This window comes from Phyllostomus discolor, chromosome 6 (assembly GCF_004126475.2).
Source record: "Phyllostomus discolor isolate MPI-MPIP mPhyDis1 chromosome 6, mPhyDis1.pri.v3, whole genome shotgun sequence".
NCBI lineage: Eukaryota > Metazoa > Chordata > Mammalia > Chiroptera > Phyllostomidae > Phyllostomus > Phyllostomus discolor.
This window is the reverse complement of record NC_040908.2, coordinates 147,927,458-147,952,788: the sequence shown is the minus strand read 5'-3', so window position 1 is coordinate 147,952,788 and position 25,331 is coordinate 147,927,458. Positions and strand designations below refer to the sequence as shown.

General features: G+C 46.2%; 1 protein-coding gene across 2 annotated transcripts in view; it reads left to right on the top strand.

The window, feature by feature from the left end:
* The window catches only part of PAMR1 (peptidase domain containing associated with muscle regeneration 1), a 64,751-nt gene that overhangs the window by 12,547 nt on the left and 26,873 nt on the right, over window positions 1–25,331 (top strand). Inside the window, exons 1-5 of one of the 2 annotated variants that reach the window (XM_036029248.1) lie at window positions 3,785–4,115; window positions 4,517–4,693; window positions 9,963–10,091; window positions 21,339–21,453; window positions 25,072–25,289. In XM_036029248.1, the coding sequence (XP_035885141.1) occupies window positions 4,564–4,693; window positions 9,963–10,091; window positions 21,339–21,453; window positions 25,072–25,289 (592 nt within the window). In that variant the 5' untranslated portion in view covers window positions 3,785–4,115; window positions 4,517–4,563. Of the gene's footprint in view, window positions 1–3,784; window positions 4,116–4,516; window positions 4,694–9,962; window positions 10,092–21,338; window positions 21,454–25,071; window positions 25,290–25,331 lie in introns of those variants that run through there. The other variant, XM_028517297.2, reaches the window with a different exon arrangement.

The window sequence follows — 25,331 nt, the reverse complement described above, 5'->3', positions numbered from 1 at the left end:
GGCTTGAGCAAAGCTTATGATGCCAAAGTACTTGAACGTTCTTGATATTTGTTCAACCTGATGGCAAAAAGAAGGGAGGGGAGCACTTGTACCCATAGGATAAGGATGCAGCAATTTTTTTCATTAAAAAACTGTATTGTTGTTCAAGTACAGTTGTCTGTCTTTCCCCACCATCACTCCCCCATCCCAGCCATCCCCTCCTCCCTCCCCTGATTCTATCCCACCTTGGTTTCGTCCATGTGTCCTTTATAGTTGTTCCTGAAAACCCTTCACCCTTTTCCCCCCATTATCCACTCCTACCTCTCCTCTGGTCACCATCAGTTTGTTCTTTATTTCCAAGTTTCTTGTTCTGTTTTGCTCATTTGTTTGTTTTGTTGACTAGGTTCCACTTAAAGGTGAGATTATATGGTATTTGTCTTTCGTGGCCTGGATTATTTCACTTAGCATAATGCTCTCCAGTTGCATCCATGCTGTAGCAAAGGGTAGGAGCAAAGGGTAGGAGCTCCTTCTTTCTTTCTGCTGCATAGAATTCCATTGTGTAAATGTACCAAAGTTTTTTGGTCCACTCATTTACTGATGGACACTTAGGTTGCTTCCAACACTTGGCTATTGTAAATTGTGCTGCTATGCTGGGATGCATAGGTTCTTTTGGATTGGTGTTTCAGGGTTCTTAGGATATAATCCCAGCAGTGGAACTCACCTTTAAAGATGATTCGATGTCAAGAGAATGTATCCATGATCTGCATAAAGAAAAAAAGCAGTTTTTAAAACAAAAATACTGTTACCAGTTTTGAGAGGTGAGGAGACTATGTGTATACATTAGTAGTAGCTACATGGGGATATATATAATATGTTTATTGAAAGAAGACAATATGAAGGATAGACAACAATATTAAGGATGCTTTTGAATACTTTTTCCCTTTACTTATGATTTTATTATTATTATTATTTTTAAAGCTTTCACAGGGAATCTTTTATATGAAAACATATTGTGTTTTATCGAGATAAAAATAAATATTTTATCCAATGAAAGAATTAGGGGTGAACCACTGTGTATGGTGCCCAGAACCCTAATTTTGCTATGTGATTATAGGCACTTGCTTGCTGGTTTATCCCAGTGCAGTGCTCCATGAGTTCTTTTGCTTTATTTGCTTACAGTAACACCCCTTATCCACGGTTACACTTTCTGCAGTTCTAATTACCCATGGTCATCTGAGTTTCAAAGATACTAAATTGAAAATTCCAGACATAAACCATTCATAAGTTTTAAGTTGTGCACCCGTCTGAATAACGTGATGAAATCGCGTGCTCTCCAGCTGTGTCCCATCCCAGATGTGAATCATTGCTTTGTCTCAGTCTCCACACTATAAACACTACCTGGCCATTACTCACATAGTAGCCATCTCGGTCATCAGATCAACTGTCCTGGTATCGCAGTACTTGTGGTCAAGTAACGCTTATTTTACTTAATAATGGCTCCAAAGTGCAAGAGTAGTGATGATGGCAATGCAGATATGCCGAAGAGAAGGCATACGTTGCTTCCTGCAAGTGGAAAGTTTTGTCTGTACAGGGAAAAGGATAGCATGCATAGGGTTTGGAACTGTCTGTGGTTTCGGGCTTCCGCCTTGAGTCTCAGAACACTTCCCCTGTGGACAAGGGGGGACCACTCTATTTCCGGGGAAACCATGAAAGGATAAAATTGATTTGCTGCTTGCATAAGACTTTGTTTTCAAATGTGGAAGGCAAGTTCAGTTTGCCCAACCCCCGTAGATGGTGGAGCTGGAGGCTGTCCAGGCGCTTTCCCCTCAGCAGCAGACTTCCTCATGAGGCCTGGGATTCGGTGGGCATCTCTCTCTCCCAGAACTCCTTCTCTAAAAAAGCTCCCTCGGCATTTCTCTTTGCTTCTGCCCTACTTAGCCCTTTTCCTCACTGGTGAAGTGAAGAGGTGGACTAGAGGTTCTTAAGATAAAAGAAAATGTATTACCCACCTCACCAGGCCATTTTGATGATTAAATTGCACAAACAATATACATAAAAGCACTTTAGCTAAACAGATGTTCAAGTTCTTTAGCATACATATACGAAAACCTTCAATAACTTCTTCTGCTATTGGTTGTTTCTCTAAATCCTAGTTTCTGGACCTGGCCTTTAGCACCATATTGAAAATTGTGTGATTGTATGGCTAATTCTAAATGACTAGTGGGCCTTTTCTGCAAATAGTTCTACTAAGTGGAGAAAAGTCTAGGACATGGATCTTGTCTGCTTATTGTGTTTTTAAGTCTCTTCAGCTGGTCAGTTGTAAATATTTCTAAAGAATATTTCACTAATGTATTTATTTATTTTTCATATTATGGGGACATTAACCTGTCTCAGTGGGGAGAAAGAAGGGGGTGAATTTGACAGACCGGAGGAGAAAGAACCAAGTCATAAAACCATTGAAACCATTGCCTCGTCCACCACTTCCATATTCCTGAGAGGTGGTCTCAACTAAGTGAATAAATAGATTTCTCTCTGTGATTTTTATCTGCTGCCCCAGTCGTGTGAGTCTTGTAGCCTTGATGCTAATGTCCCTTTATGACCATTCATGCGTTCTCATAACATCCTAAGTTTTTCTTACCATTGTTAGTGATTACGTGTTTTGGGGGTCATTTATCCAACATCTACTCCTCTGCAAAACTCGGAGCTCCAGAAAGCCAGGGGTAGTGTCTGTTTTTCTTCCCATTGTATCTGAGCACTGAGTGTTCTATCTGAAACATAGTGGATAGTCAATAAACACTTGTGGGGTGGAAGAATGAATTCATCAATTCACCCACAATCTTAGCACTGTGCCTATTGGGGGAACTGAGGAACAGAGTGGTTAAATGACTCTGTGAGTCGACCTTTCAATTTATCTGTTCTTCTTTTGTTGCTTATACTTTTGGTGTCATATGTAAGAATCCACTACCAGATCCAAGATCGTGGAGGTTTACCCCTATGTTTTCTCCTGCTTTCCTTCACCTTTAACCTTCAGGTTCTCATCTAGATTTTAGAAGTCACTCACTTCCTCCAGTAAACATCAGAAAAACGGGAAGCTGAGCTAAATAAGTCCTGTGTCTGCTGGAGGGACTCAGAGCAGTAGGGGAAGCAAAACAAACCTCAGTGGTGAGAGGATCTCAGTGACCTATGCCAATTATTCCCCCCAATGCCGGTGTGAGGATCTTTGCTGCTCCACCAATGTCTGTGGGGGGGAAAATAACCTTATTGCGCAAGTGGTTCCTTTCAATTATGCTAGATTGTTCTTATGACCCGAGGCTGCAAGTAGATGGTGATGCTTTGTTTAAATGGCTCTAGGAAAATTAAGAATGATCAACTCTGTGTCAGACTTCCATGTTTACTGGTGGGAAATGGAAAACTCAGCTATGAAATTCAAGAGGTTAGAAGCTACCACAGGTGCTATGGTTGGTTTAAGCAGGCGACAAGGCATGTTGGAGATCCCTGCTTCGGGCTTTTAGAAAAGGCTTCAAGGGAAAACCAGATTCACTTTCTTCTTCAAACATCTGACCTATTTTCTGCTTCAATCATCTTTGTGCAAAATTTTTAGAAATGGAGAGTAGGGGAAAAAAGAAGAGTCAAAGCTTAGTCTGTTTCTTAGCCTGGGTTCCTCTGGGCAGCCTCCAACTGATTCCTGTTATAGGTTTTGCCAGATGGTTTTTCTTTTTCATTTATTTAAGGTACATTTTTTTAAGAAAAGAAATACAAAAATTTCCCCAAAAAGGAATACTTTTTCTCATGGGAAAGAACACTCAGTTGAATTTGGGGACTGAATAAAGTTCTGCCAATGAGTTCACCCTTGTAAACATTGAAATTCTCCCAAACATACTAATTAAGATAGTTTTTGTCTTTTCTGTTGGTTTTAGCTTTGAAGATACCATAAAAATGGCACACTGAAAAATGGAGGAGCCAAGCTTGGAGGAAATGACATGGTCTCTGCTTGGCAATCAGTCTTGCACTTGAATGGCCTCATCTAGAGACCGGTCTCCAAACTTTTTTGATGGCCTGAATCTCTGGGCCGTGCTGTATGCCTGGGCACTTGAGTAGTCCCTCCTGGGGTTGTGCAGTGCACCACCTACGTAGTTGTAAGCAATTACCTGACGCACCCCAGCAAAAATAGAAATGAGCATAGACCCTCAGAAGATGTATACCTTGCTTATAAATTATGTATGTGTGTATGTGAGTCAGTCTACTTAGATTATATATTTATAAAACATGATTTCTTTTTTCATTATAAGAGAAAAATGAATAGCTGTTCTACCAAATTTTATCTATGAAGCAATGGATAGTGTGGAATGCCCTTTGAGATAAACCACCTCACTTTGGAGGCACTGGCCTAGAAGAATGCAATGATCTTCTCTGTCATTTAGGGAGGGTGACACCTTCTGTAATTTGTAGGGCAAAGTTGCTTTTTAGTAGTAGAGTACTTACGGGTCTTACCCCTTCTTGCAGGACCTTTGTCCTTACCTGCTGATTTCTGTTTCAGAGTACACAGTCATTAACGAAGCCTGCCCTGGAGCTGAGTGGAACATCATGTGTCGGGAGTGCTGTGAATATGATCAGATTGAGTGTGTCTGCCCTGGAAAGAAGGAAGTCGTGGGTTATACCATCCCTTGCTGCAGGAACGAGGACAACGAGTGTGACTCATGCTTGATTCACCCAGGTGAGTGTCGAATGGGAGACCTCAGGTTACCTTGTGTTTTCTGAGGTCATGAATGGGACCAGGCTGAACACTTGGATTCTGGCAGGCAGCCATCAGGAGGCTGTGATGCTGTGGTTGTTAAGAGTGGCATAATTCAGCTCCTTTTAACTGGAGGAACTGGAGGAGTTAATACCCTGTATGGTGTTAAACTTGTAAAGCTGTGAATTCATTCACTCGTTCTTTCATTGAACAAACAGACTGATATCAAAGTATACTATAAGGCTATAGTCATCAAAACAGCATGTCACTGGCATAGAGACAGACATAGAGATCAATGGAACAGAATAGTGAGCTTGGATTAAACCCATACCTTTATGTTAATTAGTATTTGACAAAGGAGGCAAGAACAAATAATGGAGTAAAGACAGTATGTTCGATAAATGATGGGAAAATTGGGCAGATATGTGCAAAAAAATGAAACTAGACCACCCCCTTATAACTAAAAATGTATTAAAAACTTAAAAAGTAAGGCTCAAAACCATAACAACCCTAGAAGAAAACAAAGGAAGTAAAATTTCCTTGGGTAAGAGAAACAAAAGAAAAAAACAAATGGGACTACATCAAGCTAAAAGATTTTTGTACTGCAAAGGAAACCATCAACAAAATAAAAAGACAACTCACAGAATGGGAGAACATATTTTCAATCATATGTCTGATAAGGGGTTAATATCCAAAATTTATAAAAAACTCAACTCGCCCTGGCTGGCGTAGCTCAGTGGATTGAGCACCGGCTGCGAACCAAAGTGTTGCAGGTTTGATTCCCAGTCAGGGTACATGCCTAGGTTGTAGGCCATGGCCCCCAGCAACTGCACATTGATGTTTCTTTCTCTCTCTCTTTCTCCCTCTCTTCCTTCTCTAAAAATAAATAAATGAAATCTTTAAAAAAATTTTAAAAAGAACTCAACTCAACACCAAAAAATGAAACAATCCAATTAAAAAATGGGCAGAGGACCCAAGTGGTGATGTGGGGTGGCATAAGGGGACTAAGTGGTAATGGAAAAAATGCAACAAAAAAAGAAAGAAATTATGAAACAAGCTGGAACAAAAACAAAAAAACAAAAACAAAAAAGAAACAAAAAAGGACCCAAGTTGACATTTCTCCAAAGAAGACATACAGATGACCAGCTGACATGTGAAAAGATGCCAAACATTACTCATCATCAGAGAAATGCAAATTAAACCCCAATGAGATGCTACCTCACACATGTCAGAATAGCTAGCCTCAATAAATCAATAGAGAACAAGTGCTGGTGAGGATGTGGAGAAAGGGGAACCCTCGTGCACTGCTGGTAGGAATGCAGACTGGTGCAGCCGCTGTGGAAAACAGCATGGAGTTTCCTCAAAAAATTGAAAATGGAACTGTCTTATGACCCAGTGATTCCACTTCTGGGAATACATCCGAAGAAACTGGAAACACTGATTGGAAAGAACATGTGCACCCATATATTTACTGCAGTGTTACCTACAATAGCCAAGATTTGGAGCAGCCCAAGTGCCCATCAGCAAATGAGTGGATAAAAAACTGTGGTACATTTACACAATGGAATACTAGGTGGCTATAAAAAAAAAAGGAAATCTTATCTCGTGTGACAGCATGGATGGACCAGAAAAGTAATATGCTAGGTGAAATAATCCAGTCAGAGAAAGACAAGTACCATCTTATCTCACTTACATGTGGCATCTAATTAACAAAATAAATAAGCAAATAGAATAGAAACATACTCATAGATATGGAGAACAGAATGACAGTACTAGGGAAAGGGAGATTGGGAGGCTTGGAGAAAAAGGTGAAGGGATTAAGCATGAAAAAAAACCCCCTCAAAACTCATAGAAACAGACAATAGTAGGGTGATTACCAGAGGGAATCATAAGATGCTTCCTATTCTTCTTGAGCATTTTCCACCTGAGATCAGGAGGCAGCCATTTCTCCAAAGAACTCTGGTCTGAGAACTGGGTCTGGGCACATGAGGTGTTCCTTGCTGTTGGATCGTCCTTGCTACCAGGTTCTTCTGTTTTTGTTTTCTTTTCACTGAGTGGAGCTAGAGAGTATGCATTTTTTTAAAAAACTGAATTTGTTGATATCCAAGTTCAAATTTAATTATATAAGGTTGTTTACTTCTTTGATTTTAGATTTGTATATCTTTTCTCCCATGGTGCACGTCCTGTTTTCTAATAATACTAAGCTAATCACTTATTTTCTTTATCGTATATTAGAGCATAATATAATTGTGCAAAATAACAAGAGCCCTATAAGCCCTATAAGACTAACAATAAGACCACTGAATGAAGTTATGGTTTCTTTGTGGTTTTTATTGACCTTAGAGTATATCCCACTAGAAATATACAAAGTGCTATGATTTCAAGCCAATCAGTACACAGGCATACCTTCTTTTATTGCGTTTTGCTTTACTGCACTTCATAAATGTTGCATTTTTTACAAATTGAAGGCAAACCCCTCCACCAGCAAAAAGCTTATAACCCACTTTATTGTGGTGGTCTGGAACCAAACCTGCAATGTCTCCAAGGTGTGTCTGTAGTTCTTTTCTCTGTAACGTATGTCACCTACTTGATATACAGATAGATTTATTATTTCCATCTGTTTTCTATTTTTACAGTACAAGCCAATGTATACGTATACAGGTATACATATATTATACATTTACATATCTATTTCCTTCTTTCACGAAGGATAGTGTACAATAAACAGTGCTAACTTTAACCTGGCTTTTTGCTCTTAACAATATATGCTAGAAAAAAAGAAAATGAACTCATGGACATGGACAACAGTGTCGTGTTTGCAGGGGGTGTGGGTGGGTAGAAGTGGGAGAGGGTATGGCGGGATAAATGGCAATGAAAAAATACAATAAAATGAGCTGTTAAACAGAACAATATGTGCAAGAGGTCACTCACTGACAGTGTAAAGCCATCCTCTTCATTTGTTTTTACAGTTACTTGTGACCGTATTGCGTGGATCGACATAGTTTATGAATATTTGGGTCATTTCCAGCCTTATGCTAATGTCAGTCATGCCACAGTGAGTAGCCTGAGGCACATATCATTTAGTAATTTTTCAGTGTGTCTTTGGGGTAGATTCCTAGGAGAGAGCTTGCCGGGTCAAAGTGTGCTGATGCCATTTTGCCAGCCTTTGCCAAGTTTCCCTCCATGCCTTTGGCATTCACAGCAGCTGTGTATGAGGGGACTGTTTCCCAGAGCCTTGCAACAGACCGTGTGTCCTGTGGGATTTTGGCCAACCTCATGCATGAGAAACGGTATCTCAGTGCGGTTTGCGAAGTTTCTATCCTTTCTACCACTGTGAATGACAACGACCTTCTCTGTGCTGGTGGCCGTGGTCGCAGGAGGGTTGGGGTCCAGCGGCGCAGTGGCAGGGATGTGAATGGTGGCTTCCAGAATGTCCAGCAGCACCGGGGCCCTTGTTTGCTGGACCAAGTTTGCTAGACATTTCTATGTGGCTCCAGGCTGGGTGGCTCTGAATTCGGTCCTCTGGCCCTTCTGGCAAATCTGTGAGTTACTTAGTGTCTTTTTGAATAGGGCCTCATTCATTTTAATCACCAGGCTGGTTTCTGTGGCTTGCACGTAGTGGCCTGGATGTTCCCGTGCCAAGAGAGTTGGCAGGATCGTTGTGGTTATACTCTGGGCCCGTTTGCCTCCTCAGTGGCACAGCGGATAAGGGACGCAAAGAGGGACAAGTGGCACATGGATGAAGAGGGCCTTTAGAAGGCACAGGGACCCCACTGGGACCCAGTAACGGGCCACATGAATTTGAGGCATCATATAAGCAACCCTTCTCTGGTGGGCGAAGGGCCAGGGAGAGGGAAACACGACCAGGCTGGGCTGTGAAGAGAGGGCCGCTAGCCTCTGTCCCACAGAAACCACACCGCAGATATTCCCATAGGCCCACAAGACCTAACCCCGGCCAGAAGCAAAGGAGTGTGCTATCAGAACAAGGAAACGCTGGCTATCTCAAACAGTGCGAAGCCTGAGTGAAGCTTGCGTTAGCCATCCATCCATCCACCCACCCACCCATCCACCCACCCATCCACCTATCTGTTCATTCCCTCTAACAATATTTACTGAATACTTAGTATGTGGCAGATACTGGAGTAGTCACTGAGGATATGATATTGAACAACATGAAGTCTGAGACTTTATTCTACTATAGGTAAACAGATAATAGACAATTAAAATTGAGCATAATACATGCAGCAATAGCGATACACTCAGTGAAGGTACGGGAAAGCATAATAATAACAATAGTCCATATTTTGGGGGTTCTTAATATGTGCCATGCCCTTTACAGGAGTTCATTCAATTTTGGAAACAACCCCGCGGGGCAGGTACTGTTTGGAGCCCAGTGTCGCGGATGAGCACAGCGAGGCGCAGAGAGTCCGAGCAAACTGCTCGAGGACACGCGGCTGCGGCTGTGGCTGCGGCTGCGGCTGCGCAGAGCTGCCCGTGTTCGGCGGGTTGAACGACTTCCACCTTTCCTCACCATCCCCCAGCCCTCAAGGGGCCGTGTGTTAAAAATGAGCCCTGTCTGGGAACTGCTCAGCCGTCTCCGGTGTGGCCTGCTGCTGGGGGCAGCCTGACACCTTCCAGGTCGAGCCTGCGTTAGACATTAGGGTGGTTTCCAACAGCATGCTGTGGTTACAGCAGTGCAGGACACAGAAGGATCTGCAACGAAATGGGGAGATATTTACTTGTATTATTAGATGAAAAACTAAGTTATAGAACCAGAATGTGCAGTATATAGTATAAGCCTAATTTAAAAAAAGAAAAGTATGTTTGTGTATATATAGATAAAGATTGCGACCAGTTTTCTCTGGGTCATGCTGTTTTAGGTGGTTTTAATTCTTTCTGCTTTCTGAATAGCCTAAACATTCCACAATGAATCTGCCATACACTCAGAAAGAGAAAGAACACACGGTATTGACACACTCACAATGCCCTTTGCTGCAGATCGTTTCCTGCTACTTGAAGACATCAGCCCCCGACTAGAGAGAGGGTTCTCCCCACCCTCCTTCTCCCCACCCTCCTCACACCGAGTTCCGGTGACTCAGCATTTCCCGAGAGCGGACGTCCGCACCTGTGCGGGTCCAGGAGCCCTTCGTGGACGCCAGGCCCTGGGAAGGTGCACAGGGTTCTCTCCCGGGCAACCGAGATCATGCAGCCGGTGCTGACTCGAACACGTTTCTTCTTGGACGTGTTTCAGGTTGTACCATCTTTGAAAACTGCAAGACCTGCCGCAACGGCTCGTGGGGGGGCACTCTGGACGACTTCTACGTGAAGGGGATCTACTGCGCCGAGTGCCGGGCCGGCTGGTACGGAGGAGACTGCATGCGTGAGTACGCTCCGAGGCCACTCCGCCTCTCCTCTCCAGTACACGCAGTTTCAGTGTCTCAGCCTGCCGCACGCAGACTGAGGTTTCTTTTGCTGGGATGTGAGTTCTGGAAGGCCTGCGGCCTGGGGGCTTTGTAGATAAGGCCATAAAAAAACCTCCCAAATATGTGCTTCTCCATCTGCTGGTTGTGGAGTGTGGACATCTGCTTGGAATTGGCCACAGGAGGTTTGTATCTTCCCTTAAATCCCCCCCTTTTTCCTGAGCGAAGCCAAGGCACTCTGCACACAGCCAGCCTCCTGTCCATTCCAGAAGCCGCTCCGCATTACCATCCATCAGCACACAGTGAATGAGGCATCAACTGTGCTCAGCCTGTAATGCATTTTAAATACGAATTTCTATTAGTGAATTTTTAAATCCTGAGTTCAATTCCCAGGACCCACATCAGATTGTCAGCATGCCACTTGTCCCAGGAAAGGGGTTCCCCCCTCCCTCAGGGTTCTACTTGATCTCCAAGGATTACTTCGTCTTTATTAGGGTTCCCCTATGAGTTTCGACCATCCTTGGAAAATGGAGTAGAAATGCCACCTCCCCGCCCCTCAGGCTGAGGTTCCCCTCTGCGGTGCTCTGATGGCGAACGTCCCCCTGAGGGTCTGGAGCTGGGGCAGTGTACCAACCGTTACTGTTTGTTAAGCCTAGTTCACACGCTCCCCGTTTGAGTCAGAAGCCCTCTGGATGGTCTTACAGTCTGAGCAATTCTATTCTTATAGTGATATTCCCCGATTGCAGAGATGGGGCTGGAGAGCGATTGGTGTTCTCTGTCTGATCCAACCATAGCAAAGAGCCATGAATTTCAAGAGTCTTAGGGAAAGGGTGAGGTGTGTGGTCTGCAGCTGAGAAACTCGATTACACCTGGAGGGGAAGGGGTGTGTTGGTGCTTCAAAGTGAGCCGGAGTTCGCATCTGCATTCTGTGTCCAGAATACAGATCCTGCATTTTGCCGTGTATAATGTGCACTTTTTTTTGCCCAAGTTTTCCAGGGAAAATAAAAACATGTATTATATATATTGGTAGTGCTAATTCTGTATCTATATAAATGCTTTTAATTCTTTCATTTATGCTTATGCGTTAGAAGTCTAACTCTAGAAAGCAGTAACAATACCTGTATGCAAAACAGTATCCTGGAATACGATCATCAGGTTTGTTTCTAAATATAAATAAATAAATAATTGAACTAAAAAATTAAAATGAAAGATTTTTTTTTGTTCCCTGAAAATTTGGGCCAAAAACATGAGTGTGCATCATACATGGCGAAATACGGTAATTTTTAAAGTGCTGGTCTCAGGTGCAGATTTAAAACATTAATGTCATTTTAGGTGGTTTCTAGAAAATGGAATTTAGTACTTTGGTGGAGTATTTTCTAGGTAGATTAGCTGTGGGGTTTCACCCTGGTCTCTCTTTGGCAGCTGTTCTCCGGAGACATGGCGACACAGCGGTCAAGACCGCAGGCTGTGAGGTAACAGAGGTCTGGGTTAACGGTGGCCTTGCCAGCCACTTGCATGGTGACCATGGCTCCGTCTCTGAACCTTGCTAATCTCAGGCTCCTTTGCTTCGAAATGGGAAGAATGCTATCCCTGTCACAGCGCAGTTTCTAGAATTAAAGGAGACGTGTGTGTGAAGCACTTCGTGCTTTGCCTGGCATATAGCTCAGACTAATACAGTACTGATATCATTGTTATTCTATAGGCTCCTTAATTGATAAGGAGATAGGTGGTCCAGAAATAGAACCACTTAAGACAGACATAATCAGAGCTATAAAGCACAGCTTTGGAGCTCACACTGACCATTGCAGTATATGTGACAACTTTGGGGTTTCCTTCCTCTGGATACAGAGGGTGGAGCGGGCTATGTGATGAGATTGGAGCCACAGGCAGGAGTTGGGTCGTGCATGGCCTTGTAGGTAGATAAAGTAGGTAAAGAGTTTAGATGTTATTCCGAGCACGTGGGAAGCCAAGGAAAACCTGTGAACTGGGGTGTGGCATAGGCAGCACCATAGATAAGGGAACTATTAATCACAGGGAGTTGGGGGAGGGGAGGTTTTAGACAGGAGTGGATGCTTGAGCTACGCCTTTGCTCAGGTGTGAGCAAACCAGGGAGATACCTAAGTTGGTGCAATTCTAGACCTCTTGTTCTTAACCGCAGCACTATGAGACCTTCGAGTCAAAAGCTCTGTTTTCTCTGAAAAGTGGGAAGTGAGATCTCTGCTGAGTGCGGAGTGGAAGTGAGGCTGGAGGGAGAGTGCCAAAGGCTTGAAACAGCCACGTCAGGAATAAGGGAAGGCACCAGCTAGTGAGAAGTTAAAAAGCATGTCCAAGCAAGACTGAGGGCCCAGTTCAAGCTGGAACTTCTATGTGGGTGACTCAGGCAGGGCAGGTGGGCCATGCTCTCCAGCAGTGTGGTAGCGGAGGTGAATTGAAGCAGTCACTTGATTGATCCAAGAGCTTGCTAAGACATGACTGTCCAGGCTGAGTAGGACATGAAACCAGAAGGAGTCTGGTAGAGAGAAAACAGGGATGAATGTCTCTGTGTGGTAGAAAAGTAGGCTTAGTGGTTATAAAGCGGTGGCACACAGAACTAGAAGGGGTATTGTGTCAGAGAATAGAATTTTCAAGTTGAAACTTTCAGGGGTGGTGATGATAATAAGTTCAGAAATTTTAGTCAGTTTTGGTGTGTAACAAGTGATCTCAAAAGGACAGACTTTTTTTTTTTAATGTCATGAGTCTGTAGGTTGGCTGGGGTTCAACTGATTTTAGCTGGGCTGACCTGGATCGGCACCCCTGCCTCAGGGCCCAGGCCGAAGGGGCAGCAGCTGCTTTGCATGCCTTCTTCCCGGGGGGATTTGCAGAAGCACTAGAGGCCCAACCAAACACACAGGCATGTTGAGGGCCTCTGCTCACATCGCATTCACTCATGTTCCAAAAGGAGTCACACATGTCTGAGCCCCAGATCAGTCCACTGGGGAAGTATACTTCATCCCAAGGAGCAGGGGTACAGATACTTCCTAAACAATACTCCAGTCCTTCTGTGTGAGTAAGTGGTTTGTTTGGGGGACAGGGTAGAGAAGGAGAAGAGTGTTTGCATGGAGGAGGCCAATGATAAATAGTAACAAGCACATAGTAACAAGACAGAAGGACCACAGTTGCTCAAAGAAATCCTGTATGTGTGTTTCCAAAGAGCACTCATTGGTTGAACCTCAGTGTGAGAGTTGGCTTTCTACGACATCTGAGTGCTTGGACCAGTGAGGCTGCACATGTATCAGATTGAGGTTCTGTCAAGGACACCAAACTGCCTTATTGCTACAGGCTTTCATTCATTCATCTACCCATCCACTCAAAAAGTATTTCTTGAATGGGTGATCTTAGGTGCTGGACACACAGTGATAAGCAGGACAGATCCCTCCCATCTTGGAACTTGCAATGTAGACAGGAGAGACAAAAACAAAGAATTGGAGTATGGTCATCAATGCTGTGAAACAAACAGAATAATGGTCAGACTCTGTCTCTTGTGTTAGTTCAGTTTGCTTGTTCAATTCCACGATGTTTGCTCTGAAAGCCTCATTCCACACAGTGTGTGTTATCTGTCCACGGTCACAGCCTGCGTGCACAGAGCATTTCTCTGCAGCACCGGGCTGCTCGCCAGGGGAAACGGTGAGCCCTCCATGCGTTTACACTCCATCTATGGAAATAGGGCTTGACCACAAGAAGACAGCAATGTTACGGCGTTATTAAGTTCTTACCGCCTATACCTCATATTGGCATGAAATTAATGTGAGGGGAATTCAAAGGACGAAGTAATTTATTTCACTCTTCGTTGACTGTCTGCCTGGTGTTGCGTGCTGCCTGCCTGTATTAAGGGGACACCACACTTGAGTGGCCGCCTATGGCTGTGGCACCAGGCTGGAGCTCTACGGCAGTGCAAGCATTTACCCAGTAGATGGCGCCCAAGTGATCCTTTCGGACCCTGTCATTCTGCAGGAGGGCTTCCAGCTGAAGGAACACCGTCTGTAGGCGGTGGCATTTTTCTCTGTGTGCCATACAGAATCTTAGAAGAAAGAGAAGTGACAGGCAAATTTCAGAAAGACTTTTATGTTTGAGTTATAGAGCATTCCTATGGAGCGCTGAGCAGACGTTACGGCACCTTCATTTGCTCATGTCCTTGACAATGCTTGTGTAATTAGGATTAACCCAATTTATGACAAAGGACCTGAAGTCGCTGAGCCTGGGAGAAGACTCATCCTGCCTAGGAAAGAATGGTTTAGTAAGCTCAGACTATCCAGGCTAGGGAAAGGAGCTGATTCTTGTCCCCCCAACTTTTTATTTTGAAAATTTTTAAATCTACAGAGAGCTGAAAGAGTAGTACATTCATATACCTTTCATCTGGATATACCAATGACCATTTTCCCACATTCGACTTTCTCTATTTTACTGCACTACAGATGGATGAAGTATTTTCTCCCACATTTCATAACATTGTCACCATTTTCCTTGTCAATGCTAAGATTGTCCTAGACTGGGCCAGGGAAGCCCCTTCAAGCTGGCTTTGCTGCGTCATTCTTGAAGCGCACCCTGGCTTTCTGGTCCTGGAGCCGGCCATTTCTCCACGAGTCCTGGCTCCTTCCATGGGGAGAGGCATTTAGGACTGCAGCCTGTGTGCTTGCTCTAAGAGTGCCTGATATCTGGAGTCAAAATTAAGCTTCCTCTCAACGCTTCTCAAACTGGAAGATTGGCCTCTGACGTGGAATGACTCTGCTGACCTCCCAAGTGGGGTTTATTGAACTTGGCCCTCAGACTGAGCTCTGTAGCCTCCCAAGGAGATGAGCATGGGAGAGATCCAGAGTGGCTCAGTGCGCTGCACTTCTCACTAGGGTCTGGGGATATAAGAAGGTTAGGAAATCAACCCAGATAAGGGAGGATTTACAGGGGGAGATTATAGGCCCTTAATACATTTTATCTTCTTAGTCATATTTTGGATAGAGGCAGAAGAGCAGAGGACCTGGCCATAAGCCAGGCCCCAGCATGTTTGTGGGCTAGAATATCAGAGAGGAAGGTGACTTGTGAGGCTGGTCCTTGAGCCACAACCGTGTGTGTGTGTTTGTGTGTGTGTGTGTGTGAGAGAGAGAGAGAGAGAGAGAGAGCGAGAGCGAGCGCTCTTTCAAAGCTGTGTGTATCGATTAGTGGAGCTGTCCTCCTGGGGAACCAGAGGATCGCTACTCCTTCCATGACTTTGGACAAAGTTATTCAATGTCTGTAAGTCTCAGCTCCCTCATTTACCAAATGGGGATACTAATAGTGGCCTTCAGAGGATTTTTGTGAGGGTTAAGTGAAGTATTATCTATAAATCCTTTCATATGGAGCCTGGTACATAGTAAATACTCAATAAATGGGTCTGATATTCTTATTATTACTAAGCCAGGGCTGTAAAGGGAGCTCTTTTCTTTATCTTTTCTTTTCTTTTCTTTTCTTTTCTTTTCTTTTCCTTTCCTTTCCTTTCCTTTCCTTCCTTCCTTTCTCTCTCTCTCTCCTTCTTTCTTTCTTTCTTTCTTTCTTTCTTTCCTTCTTTCTTTCTTTCTTTCGCTCTTTCTTTCTTTCCTTCCTTCCTTCCTTCCTTCCTTCCTTATTTATTTCTTTCTTTCTTTCTTTCTTTCTTTTCTTTCCTTTCTTTCTCTCTCTTCTTTCTTTTTTCCTTTATCTTGAGAAGGAAATCATTGTAGGGCCAGGGAGGAAAAGTAATAAGGGAGGGTTCCCTAAGTGACAAGAAAATATATACCAGACATGAGGAGGTCATCATCCCAGGACAAGTATTGTATGGTAAATTACATTTTATACTTCATGTGCCGAAGGTTTTTGACTCTAGGGAATTAATGTTTGACTCTTTGTAGAAGGTTTTATGCTGTCAAAGAACTCGTCAGTCATTGCTCCACTTCTGCTTAGGGTGCAGGACAGACCATTTGGTACAGAGGGGAGGGGCTTTGAAAATGGTTTGATTGGGCAGCTGTTTGCTTTTATGTTGCACAACCATTTATTCAGTTAATTAACTGAGCACCTGCTCATTGCACATGAAGGTGTGAACTTGGCAGACAAGGTCCCAGTCTCACAGAACTGTGTCCTGGGGGAGGCAACCAATTACATAGAACCATCATTATAAAGCATCATATTGATTGGGATTATCAGCCACATCACCGAGTGAGCTCCTGAGTCACTTCTGGGCATCTGATTGTTCCTGCTGAAGACCTGTGCCCCTGATAAAAGCCGTTGCTTAGCACTTATTATGAACCAGGCATTGTTCTAGTGCGCTAACTCATTGATTCTCACCATGGCCATTGTACAGGTGAGGACACTCGGTCTCAGTGGTAGGTAACTCTCCTGCTGTCATGCAGCTTGTGAATGGCAGAGCCAAGATGCTGGTTCAGAAGCGGGGCCCCAGAGCCCAGCCTCTCACCCTCCACATTAAGCCACCTCCCTACACTAGGCGCTGGAAGTTCCCCCTCTGCGAGCCTGTCTGAGGGCTTGCAGGTCGTGGTGGCAGGATGAACCAAGTCACCTGGAAGGTGCGAGCTTCCCTCCGGTTCCTGCCCTGGTACGTGGGTCCTTCCCACGTCATTGTCAGCCTTTGTTCTGTCATCCTTGTCTGGGCTCCTGGGCCTCACGGGTTCAGAGCTCTAGCCGGTGACGTCGTGATGCTCTCAGGAACCCTGGAGCTGTGGTCAGAACCTGGGCTGTCCCTGTCACTCTTGAGCCAAAACAGCGTCTCAGATCCAGACAAGACTCAAGAGAAGTAACATTGGTTTCCACTTATTGAGTAATTTTTATGTACCAGGCGCTGTGTATCTATCTCGTTTAATTCTTAGGACAAACAAATGAGAAAACAACAACAGCAGCGTGGTAGTGGGCGCTCCTGTTATTCTCATTTCCACATGAGGAAGCCCCTCGGCTGAGAACAGCTGGGGAGCTGGGCTGCGCTCACACAGCTGGTAAAGGCCGACCTGAGGTTTGAACCAGTCTGGCTTTGCAAGCCGCCCCTGAGCCGCAGAGTCCTGTCTGCCGAGTCATGTCTGAAGAAGCAGAGAAAATGCAAATACCTCTCTGTGTCTGAATGGGTTTTTTTAGTACTTTTTTCTTGACAGAGGAAAAAAAACCCAACTACTTCTTGGAAGTATGTTGTGTCTCTCTCCTGCCCTCCTAACCACACTGGAGATAACGAGGCTTTTGTCTGAATCCTGGGGCTGTTCGTTTTTTGTTGGGAACCTTCCAGCTCTCTTACTAGTTCAGAAATTAATAAGATCTCCTTTCAGCTCTGTAGAAGCGCGGTCCATCCAGAGATCTCTCCTGCTTAGGGTTCTAGCAACAGGGAAGTGTGAGTAGGTGGGTTGGAGAGGAGTGCAGGATTGGGGAGACCAGGGGACAGTCTGGCTTTGTTGGCACATTCCCCTACATGCCAACACACACACACACACACACACACACACACTCACTCCTCCTCCTTCCTCTCCTTTCCCTCTTCCTCCTCCTCCCCTTCCTCCTTCCCCACCTCCTCCCCCGCAACAAGACGTTGTCAGGGAGTCTGAGCACGTCTTCCGGGCCCATTGCCTGCCTGGCCTTTCAGACTCGGGACCACCTGCTTGGTTGGCCAGCAGTACTTCCTTGGCGGGGACACTCCGCTGTGTCCACTGTTCTGCCCTAGACAGAGAGGTGCAGTTAGCACCCTGCACCCCGGCCCGCCAACTCCCTTAGTGGGGACAGAAGTGGAAAGAGAGCTGAAGGAGCCCCTTGATGTGGGGTGGACACGGAGCCGGGCTCCTTCCTCCTCTCCCCTGTGCCTAATACCGTCCCCCCAGGCACATTTCTGAGAAGTGGCCTCTTTGTCTCCGGTTGGTTGGAACTTGTCCCCTGTCTTAGCGCCGACTCTGCCCTCCCTCCAGAGTGAGAAAGAAAACATCGTGAAGCATATCAGAGAGGTTGCGTGTGTTTTGGAATCTTGGCTACTTCTGAAGGATAGCCCCCCGGGAACACAGGAGCAAGTGGTCCAGCATCTCACAGGGCCAGGGGCTGGCGTCTGGGTGGGGTTGGGGCATCCAGCCCTCCATAGGCTGTATGAGATCCAGGGGCTGGCCAATGTTTCGCTGGTCTTGCCAAGGAGACCTGACTGGGGACGGGCACCGGCTCCCCGGATAGAAGGAGAGGCCCTGGGACACTGCGGTCGGGTCCGATTCTGGCTTCCGTATGCAGGGATGCAGCATTTGCTGTTGGTTCTGACTTGGGGGTTCCTGCAGCTGGTTTGCTGTGGGAGCTGAGATTTAACACCTTACTGGCTGGGAAGCTTCCTGTCCTGAGGGGTAGAGAGGCTGTGCAGGAAGATTTCTTTTTTCGTCCCTCACACTCGGCGTACATTTCTTGTAGCTGGGCAGCAGCTGAGCAGGTGGGGGTGATGAGGAGCGTGAGGTGCGCGGGAAGAAGAAATGCACTCTCCAAAAAAGTAGGGGGCGTGGTAAAGGCTCAGTGTATCTTTTTTGGGGAGTAGGGCAGAAAAATCCTGCTGCTTCAGAATGAAGTGGGAGAGAGCCGGGTCAGAAAGCCCCAGAGACAATTTAAGGCACCAGCCGAGACCTAGCGTTGGTACTTGACAGACTCAAGTTCACATCCACGCTCTGCCGCTAGCTAACATGTACTAATTTTTCTGCTGAGGGTTTTCTGTGCATAATCTGATTCAAGTCTCACAAAACCGTATGAGGTCAGTGCCAGTTTACTCCCATTTGACTGAAGGTCACTGAGGTACTGAGAGGTGCAGTAACTCGCCCCAGGCCACGCAACCAGCGAGGGTAAAGCTGAGTTTCAAACCGAGGGCAGTGGGATGCTGAAGTCTCTGTTTTTAACCAAGGCTTTAGAGCTGAAAGAGTGATTCACAGTCTTCTCACTTCCTGGCCTTCTGGCCTTGGGCAAGTCATGTAATTTCTCCCGTCCTTAGTGTTCTGCCTCTGGGAAATGGGGAGAGGAAAGTTGTTCTCCCTGGTTTCTCTTGGGGATTAAATGAGAAAATGTTTATTACTCTTCCAGCCGGTTCCTGGCCTCTCCTGCTATCATCATTTATTCAATCTATGCCTATTTATGGAGCCCCTGTGATATGCCAGGTACCACCTAGGAGTACAAGCTAGAAAAGGGTCCAGCTCAACCAAATGGAGTAAACAAATAAACTAAATAATCTCAAACAGTGATATGCATTATGGAGAAAATAAAATAATGACAGTGACCGTAGCCACATGCAGGGCCATTTTAGCTGGGTGGTCAAGGACGGCGTCTTTGAAGGAGTGGTAGTCGGGGTTCATTCCCAAAGGCAGGAGATGTGGAAGGAAATGCACCTTCAAGGTGAAGGCCCAGACTCAGGAACAGAGAGGAGGCCTGTGCAGCTGCAGCAGCGTGAGCAGGGACGTGCGTGGCAGCGGGGATCGGTCAGAGGGTCAGTCTGGGCAGTCAGTGAGGCAAGGCCGTGAATGTTGTAGGAAGGTGTTTGTCTGGTGGACAGCCTTCAGAGGGTGGAAACAAGACAGTAGTATGAGCTCAGTTGTTTGTTTAACAATTGGCTTTGGCTGCTCTGTGCAGAATCAGATGTTGGGGTACAAGGAAACCAGGGGGGAGGCTGAGATTGTAGACGGGGTGGAGGCCCGGCCTAGACATGAGCCCCGAATGGAAAGTGGTGGAAGACGCTTCCCATTGGCGGGCTGGTGGAGCAGGGCGGCGGCAATAGTAACAACCCTATAAAGAAATGACGTGTGCAGCCTGGCAGCAGTTTTCACAAAGGTAACAAGCCTCAGGCCTTCCAGCTTGTCAAAGTCGAGTTTGGGCTCTTTTCCTAACACTATAGGAATATCACTGCCCTCATCTTGCCATGGAGCAGTGTCCACTGATACTAACTTTTTTTTTAGCAATGGCAATTTATACTTTATGGGAGGGGCTTATTGAATATAATTGCATATCCACAGTTTATGTTGTCAAACTGGATTTCTGTATATAAAGAGGCAGATAATATTTTCATTTTTGTGGGTCATATTGTCTCTTGTTACAACTACTCAACTCTGCTGTTATTAGCTGAAAAGCAGCCATAGACAATGCAAAAAATGAGTATGGCTCTGTTCAAATAAAAATTGATTTACAAAAACAGTCAGTAGGTGGGTTTTGGCCCACAGATCATAGATTGCCAAACGTTGTAGAAAATATCATTTATTTACATGACCCAGATGCATTTTTTAAAATAAAACCAATTCTCAACATTTCCCCCAAACTCCTTTGTAAAACTAGGGTGCGTCTTACACACCTGCACTTCAGCATAAATTATATCAAATTTAATATGATATAATTTAATGACAACTCAGTCTAGTGGTTTTCAAATCTTGGGGATTCCTTGTAGGTAACTCAGGGGGTGGGGGTGATAGTGAGAGTTGGGAGCTGAATCTCTGCTTCTGCTTTAACCAAGAACCCTTCTTGGGGCCGTGTTTTAACTGGTGGTCTTCATAGGAGTTTGAGAAAAAGGGGTTGGAAGCTAGAAGAAAAATGGAAACCCACTAATCCAGTCCAAGTGGCTGAAGATCATGTCCACCCTCCGGAATCATGCATTAGAGAGGCCCTTGTTCCATTATTGCTCATAGAGCAGGCAGATTTTCTAACGGATGCAGGGGGGTCAGCAGAGAGTTGCATTGGGGTTACGTGTGTAGGGCAGAGCATGCGCAGGGAACATAGACCAAAGGGCCTGATATAGGTATAGACTCTGGACAACAGCCACGAGGCCCTAAACATTGCTGTGGGGAAGGGCTGCTTTCCGAGCTTTCTCAGGCAGAGACAGCAGGCTGACATATGGCAGCCCAGAGAAGGGAGATGACAGAATGGCTTCTTTATAGTCTGACACAGTTAGGTTTGAATCTCTGCTCTGTCATTCCATAGCTAGGCTAGTTATTTCTTGCACTCCCTGGTTATCCGTTTTCCCAGCTGGGAAACTGGAACACCACCACTTCCTTTCTGAAGCTGTGGGGTGGGTTAAATAAGTTAACCTAGGCACTTGGCTAGCACATTGCTAGATGCTTCAGAAATAGTAATCTTCTCCGTTCTGTTCTCGGGGTGTGGGATGCACTCAAATGTTCTTTGAGACCTTCTTCCCTCTCTCTCCTATTGACTCAAACCTCCGTGCTCTAATCTTCTCTTCTCAGGATGTGGCCAGGTTCTGAGAGCCTCGAAGGGTCAGATTTTTTTGGAGAGCTACCCTCTAAATGCTCACTGCGAATGGACCATTCACGCCAAACCTGGGTATAACATCCAGCTAAGGTAAGGGGCTGGGGTCACCATGAGGGAGTCCGAGGTTATAAGGGAACAGAGTAACAGGAGCAAGGGCTCGGGATCCCAGTGACCCAGGGTGCTAACCATCAGCACTCCATCCTTAAAAGCAGAAAGGGTATAGCAGAGCCTTTTTCTTTGCCTCTCATTGACTCAGTGGGATAAGGCCTGGCCAAAACTATGGCCAACCAAATGCTTGTCATTCACCCCACTGTAACAGTTGGCCCAAGGATAACATGACAAAGCAAGACCCTGAGAGCAGCCTACCCCTGCACAAATCTTTACCTGGTCTTCCTGTTTGCCCAGCACTGGGCTGGGTTCCATGGGGGGGCGGGTGGAAATGAGGAACTAAAAGGCACAGGTCTGACCTTAGGGGAATTGAATCTCTAGATCAGAGTGCATGCCTCTCACAGATCCATTCAGAGATGGTCTCAGAAAACAGCCGCCACCCCTGCAGCCAATTAGCCAGTTCTCTCATGTGAGTGGAAGATAAGGTTTTTCTTCTCTGGAGCTTTGAGGTCCACATCAATGTTTAGTTTATGCCCTAGTCCAAAGTATAGCCCTGGCTTTATTGTAACTGTAGGTGAGTAGACAGGAGAGTCCTGTTTGGTGCGAACTGTTTACTGCTGCATCTTAGTGCCTGGACAGTACATGGTTCACACTGTGAGCACTCAGTAGATGGTTGCTGCGTGAATAAATGTTGAGGAACTGCTGTCTGTCTCCCGTGTATCTCCTCTTTCCTGGCAAGCACCTCTCCTAATCCTTGCTAGGCAAGCGGAGTGGCCCACTGACCCCAGGGATTTCTAGGGACATTGTCCACTCAGCGCTTCCCTTTTCTAACCAGCAAGGAGGTTGGTGGTGATGGAGATCTCTAATTGTCTAAGGCACAGGCTTCTAATAAGTATTTTCTAGATGGATCAATGCACCCAGAGGTTGCCCCTTACCAGCTGTGTCCTCAAGCAGCTCTCCGTCCCCCCAGAAGGGGCAACAGTCCACCCCACATTGGAAGGATCCAGCAAAACAGTTCCCCTTCTTAATTGTCCTCATCAAAACTGACCCGTGGTAGCTGGCGTCTCCACTCCCTGAAGACCTGGGGTTGGGAGTAGGGCTTGTTAATTGGACTTTTTTGAAGGAAGGGCAGCTCAAGGTGCAAGTGAGGGACCACACTGTTCTGCTTAGTGGGGTCCCGGTGGGTGAGCCAGGAGGGACAAGGGCAGGACTTAAATGTCACATGTTTGTATTTCAGCAACTGAGGGACCAGGCTGACTGGTGCCCTTGGGGGTGCTGGAGAACTGCTTCAGGATCCAGGATGCAAAATAAAACCCTCCTGCAAACAAAGACCAAAATAGTGGAGGGCTTGAGAAGCACCTCATCTGCCTGGGAGAGGTCCTCGGGAGGCTTGGGGGTAGACGGACTCCCTCCCTCTAGTCAAACCTGGGCCTGCTGGCCCGGGACACTGGTCATGATGGAAATTCTCTGAAGTGTACATACAACCATCAGCCCAAATGCCAAGCAGTCGGCCCTGCTGCCCCCTTTCTGACACCGACCACAGCCAGTCTACCCCCAGATATTTTTCTCAGCTGTAAAATGATCTCAAGTTCATTCCCACCTGCCTGTGCCACTACTGCCTTGCTTCATGCCTCCACCGTCTCTCACCAGGATTTTCTCGTGGCCTCCTACTTGACTTCCCCACTTCCGCTCTTGCCAGCTCAGAGTGACTGAAGCGGTCCTTTAAAATCCTATATCCAGTCATTACTCTGTTGCTGAAACTTTCCCGTGCCTTCCCGTCAAGCTTGGAGTCGAGTCCGAATGCCTAACCATGCGAGGTTTGGCTCCTGTCCTCCTGGCTGGCCTCAGTTCCTGCCACTCTCCCCTTCACTCACCACCGTGCAGCCTCCCTGACCTTGTTTCAGTTCCTCAAACATGCCGAGCTCATTGCTGCCGCAGGGCCTTTGCACTCATAGACTCCCCGTGACCTTGACTGGACTGGCTGTTCCATCCTCTAAGGGTCTGCCTGGATAGCATGTCTGCAGAGATGTCTTCCTTGACCATGTTGTGTAACGAGCTTCCCCTCCCCAGTCACCTCTTCTGTACTCACCAGGTTCGTCTTCTTAACAGCACTTAGTATTCTCTGCAGTCACTGTGTTTTCTAGTCTCCTTGCTTATTGTCTGCCCCCTGAAGCCAAACACACCTCCAGGCAGGCAGGTGCTGTGTCTGGCTGGGTCACTTTCAGCACCTGGAACAGCGTCTGACACGGAGCAGACCTGTCACACTTGTGTTGAAGGAGTGAACAAGTGAATGAATGTGTGACCGTAAAATATAAGTTGTAACGTCTCATATTTTAGTTTCAGGAAAAGCCTGGGTCTCTGTGGGGTAGTGGCCTTGTCCCTGCTCCTCCCCTTTGCAGACAAAGATGCTGAAGCCCAGAGAAGGGACTGGTGGCTCAAGGCCCATAGTTAGTGGTGGCGCCCAGATGAGAAGCCAGGTCCTTAGGTGTCTATCAAAGTACAATGAATAGGAATTACCCTCCCTTACCATGGGCACCTACTCCCTTTGGGCACCAGGTCTGGGCTGGTCTGCCTGTCCTTCCTTCTCCAGGTTGTGAGGGAGAAGACACAGATGTACATTTTGGGAACCTGAGTTGCAGGCATTCTGTGGGGAATCTTTTGAAACATAGTTTTTCCTCTCTTGTCTCCACACATTTCTTAGAAGTGGGAGCTTTGGGCTCATTTCTGCTGTTTGGATCTGATGCATCCCAGTATTTCCAAATGCACAACCCCTTTCAGGTGGCCACAGGTCGATCAGATCTCTCTCAGTTCTGAAGTTCTGGTATTCTTCTCTATTCTTTGGGGCAAGAATTGTTGTCACCAAGAGCATAGTTACTGTCTGATCTTTTTCTCTAACAGAAGAGAGCGCAGAGAGCTTTTTCCTTTACTTAATCTTACAAGACAACATATATACTTTTTTCACTCTGGTTGTAAAATCACAATGTAGCGTCTACTCAGCTGTCTACTGAACAGTCTCTGCTTTGCATCTCCGTGTGTTGGGCACGGCATGGGGCACCGTGGAGCGAGACAGAGGCTGCACTGTACCCTCAAGGAACTTGCGGTCTAGTGGAAGACACGGGCATGTGCGTGTGCACACGTGTACACTCACACAGTCAGGAAGACAAAAATGAGAAATGAAGATTTGTGGACATGTGATGAAGAAAACAAGATCTCCTTTGGAAAGAGTTGTCAGGCAGGCCTCTTTGAGGAGGGACCGTTTAAGCTGAGGCCTGAGGACAGGAAGGACCAGCCTTGCCGACTGGGAAGGAGAGTATCCCTGGAGGGGGAGCCACACGTGCAAAGGTTCCCCGAGTGGAACAGGGCACCCCTTCACTGGGCATGCTCTGTGTGCGTACACACACACACAGTGTACATGCACACCCACCCGACTACAAAACATTTCATCTGACCTCAATCCCTCCAGAACCCAATTCCTATCAGATCAGGCCAGTGGCACTCAGTTTCCAGAGGCCTGGACATCATTTGGCCTTGAACTTGCCCAGGGGTCTCAGGACTATCTGGGGCCCACTTGTGTCCCACTGTCACCTTCTCTGCCCACAGGTTTGTCATGCTGAGCCTGGAGTTTGACTACATGTGCCAGTATGACTACGTTGAGGTCCGTGATGGGGACAACAGCGACGGCCAGATCATCAAGCGTTTCTGTGGCAACGAGCGGCCAGCTCCTATCAGAAGCTCGGGCTCCTCACTCCACATCCTCTTCCATTCAGATGGCTCCAAGAATTTCGATGGCTTCCATGCCACTTTTGAGGAGATCACAGGTAAAGGCCATGGAGGTGAATGCGGTGCTTGGTGACTGTGCT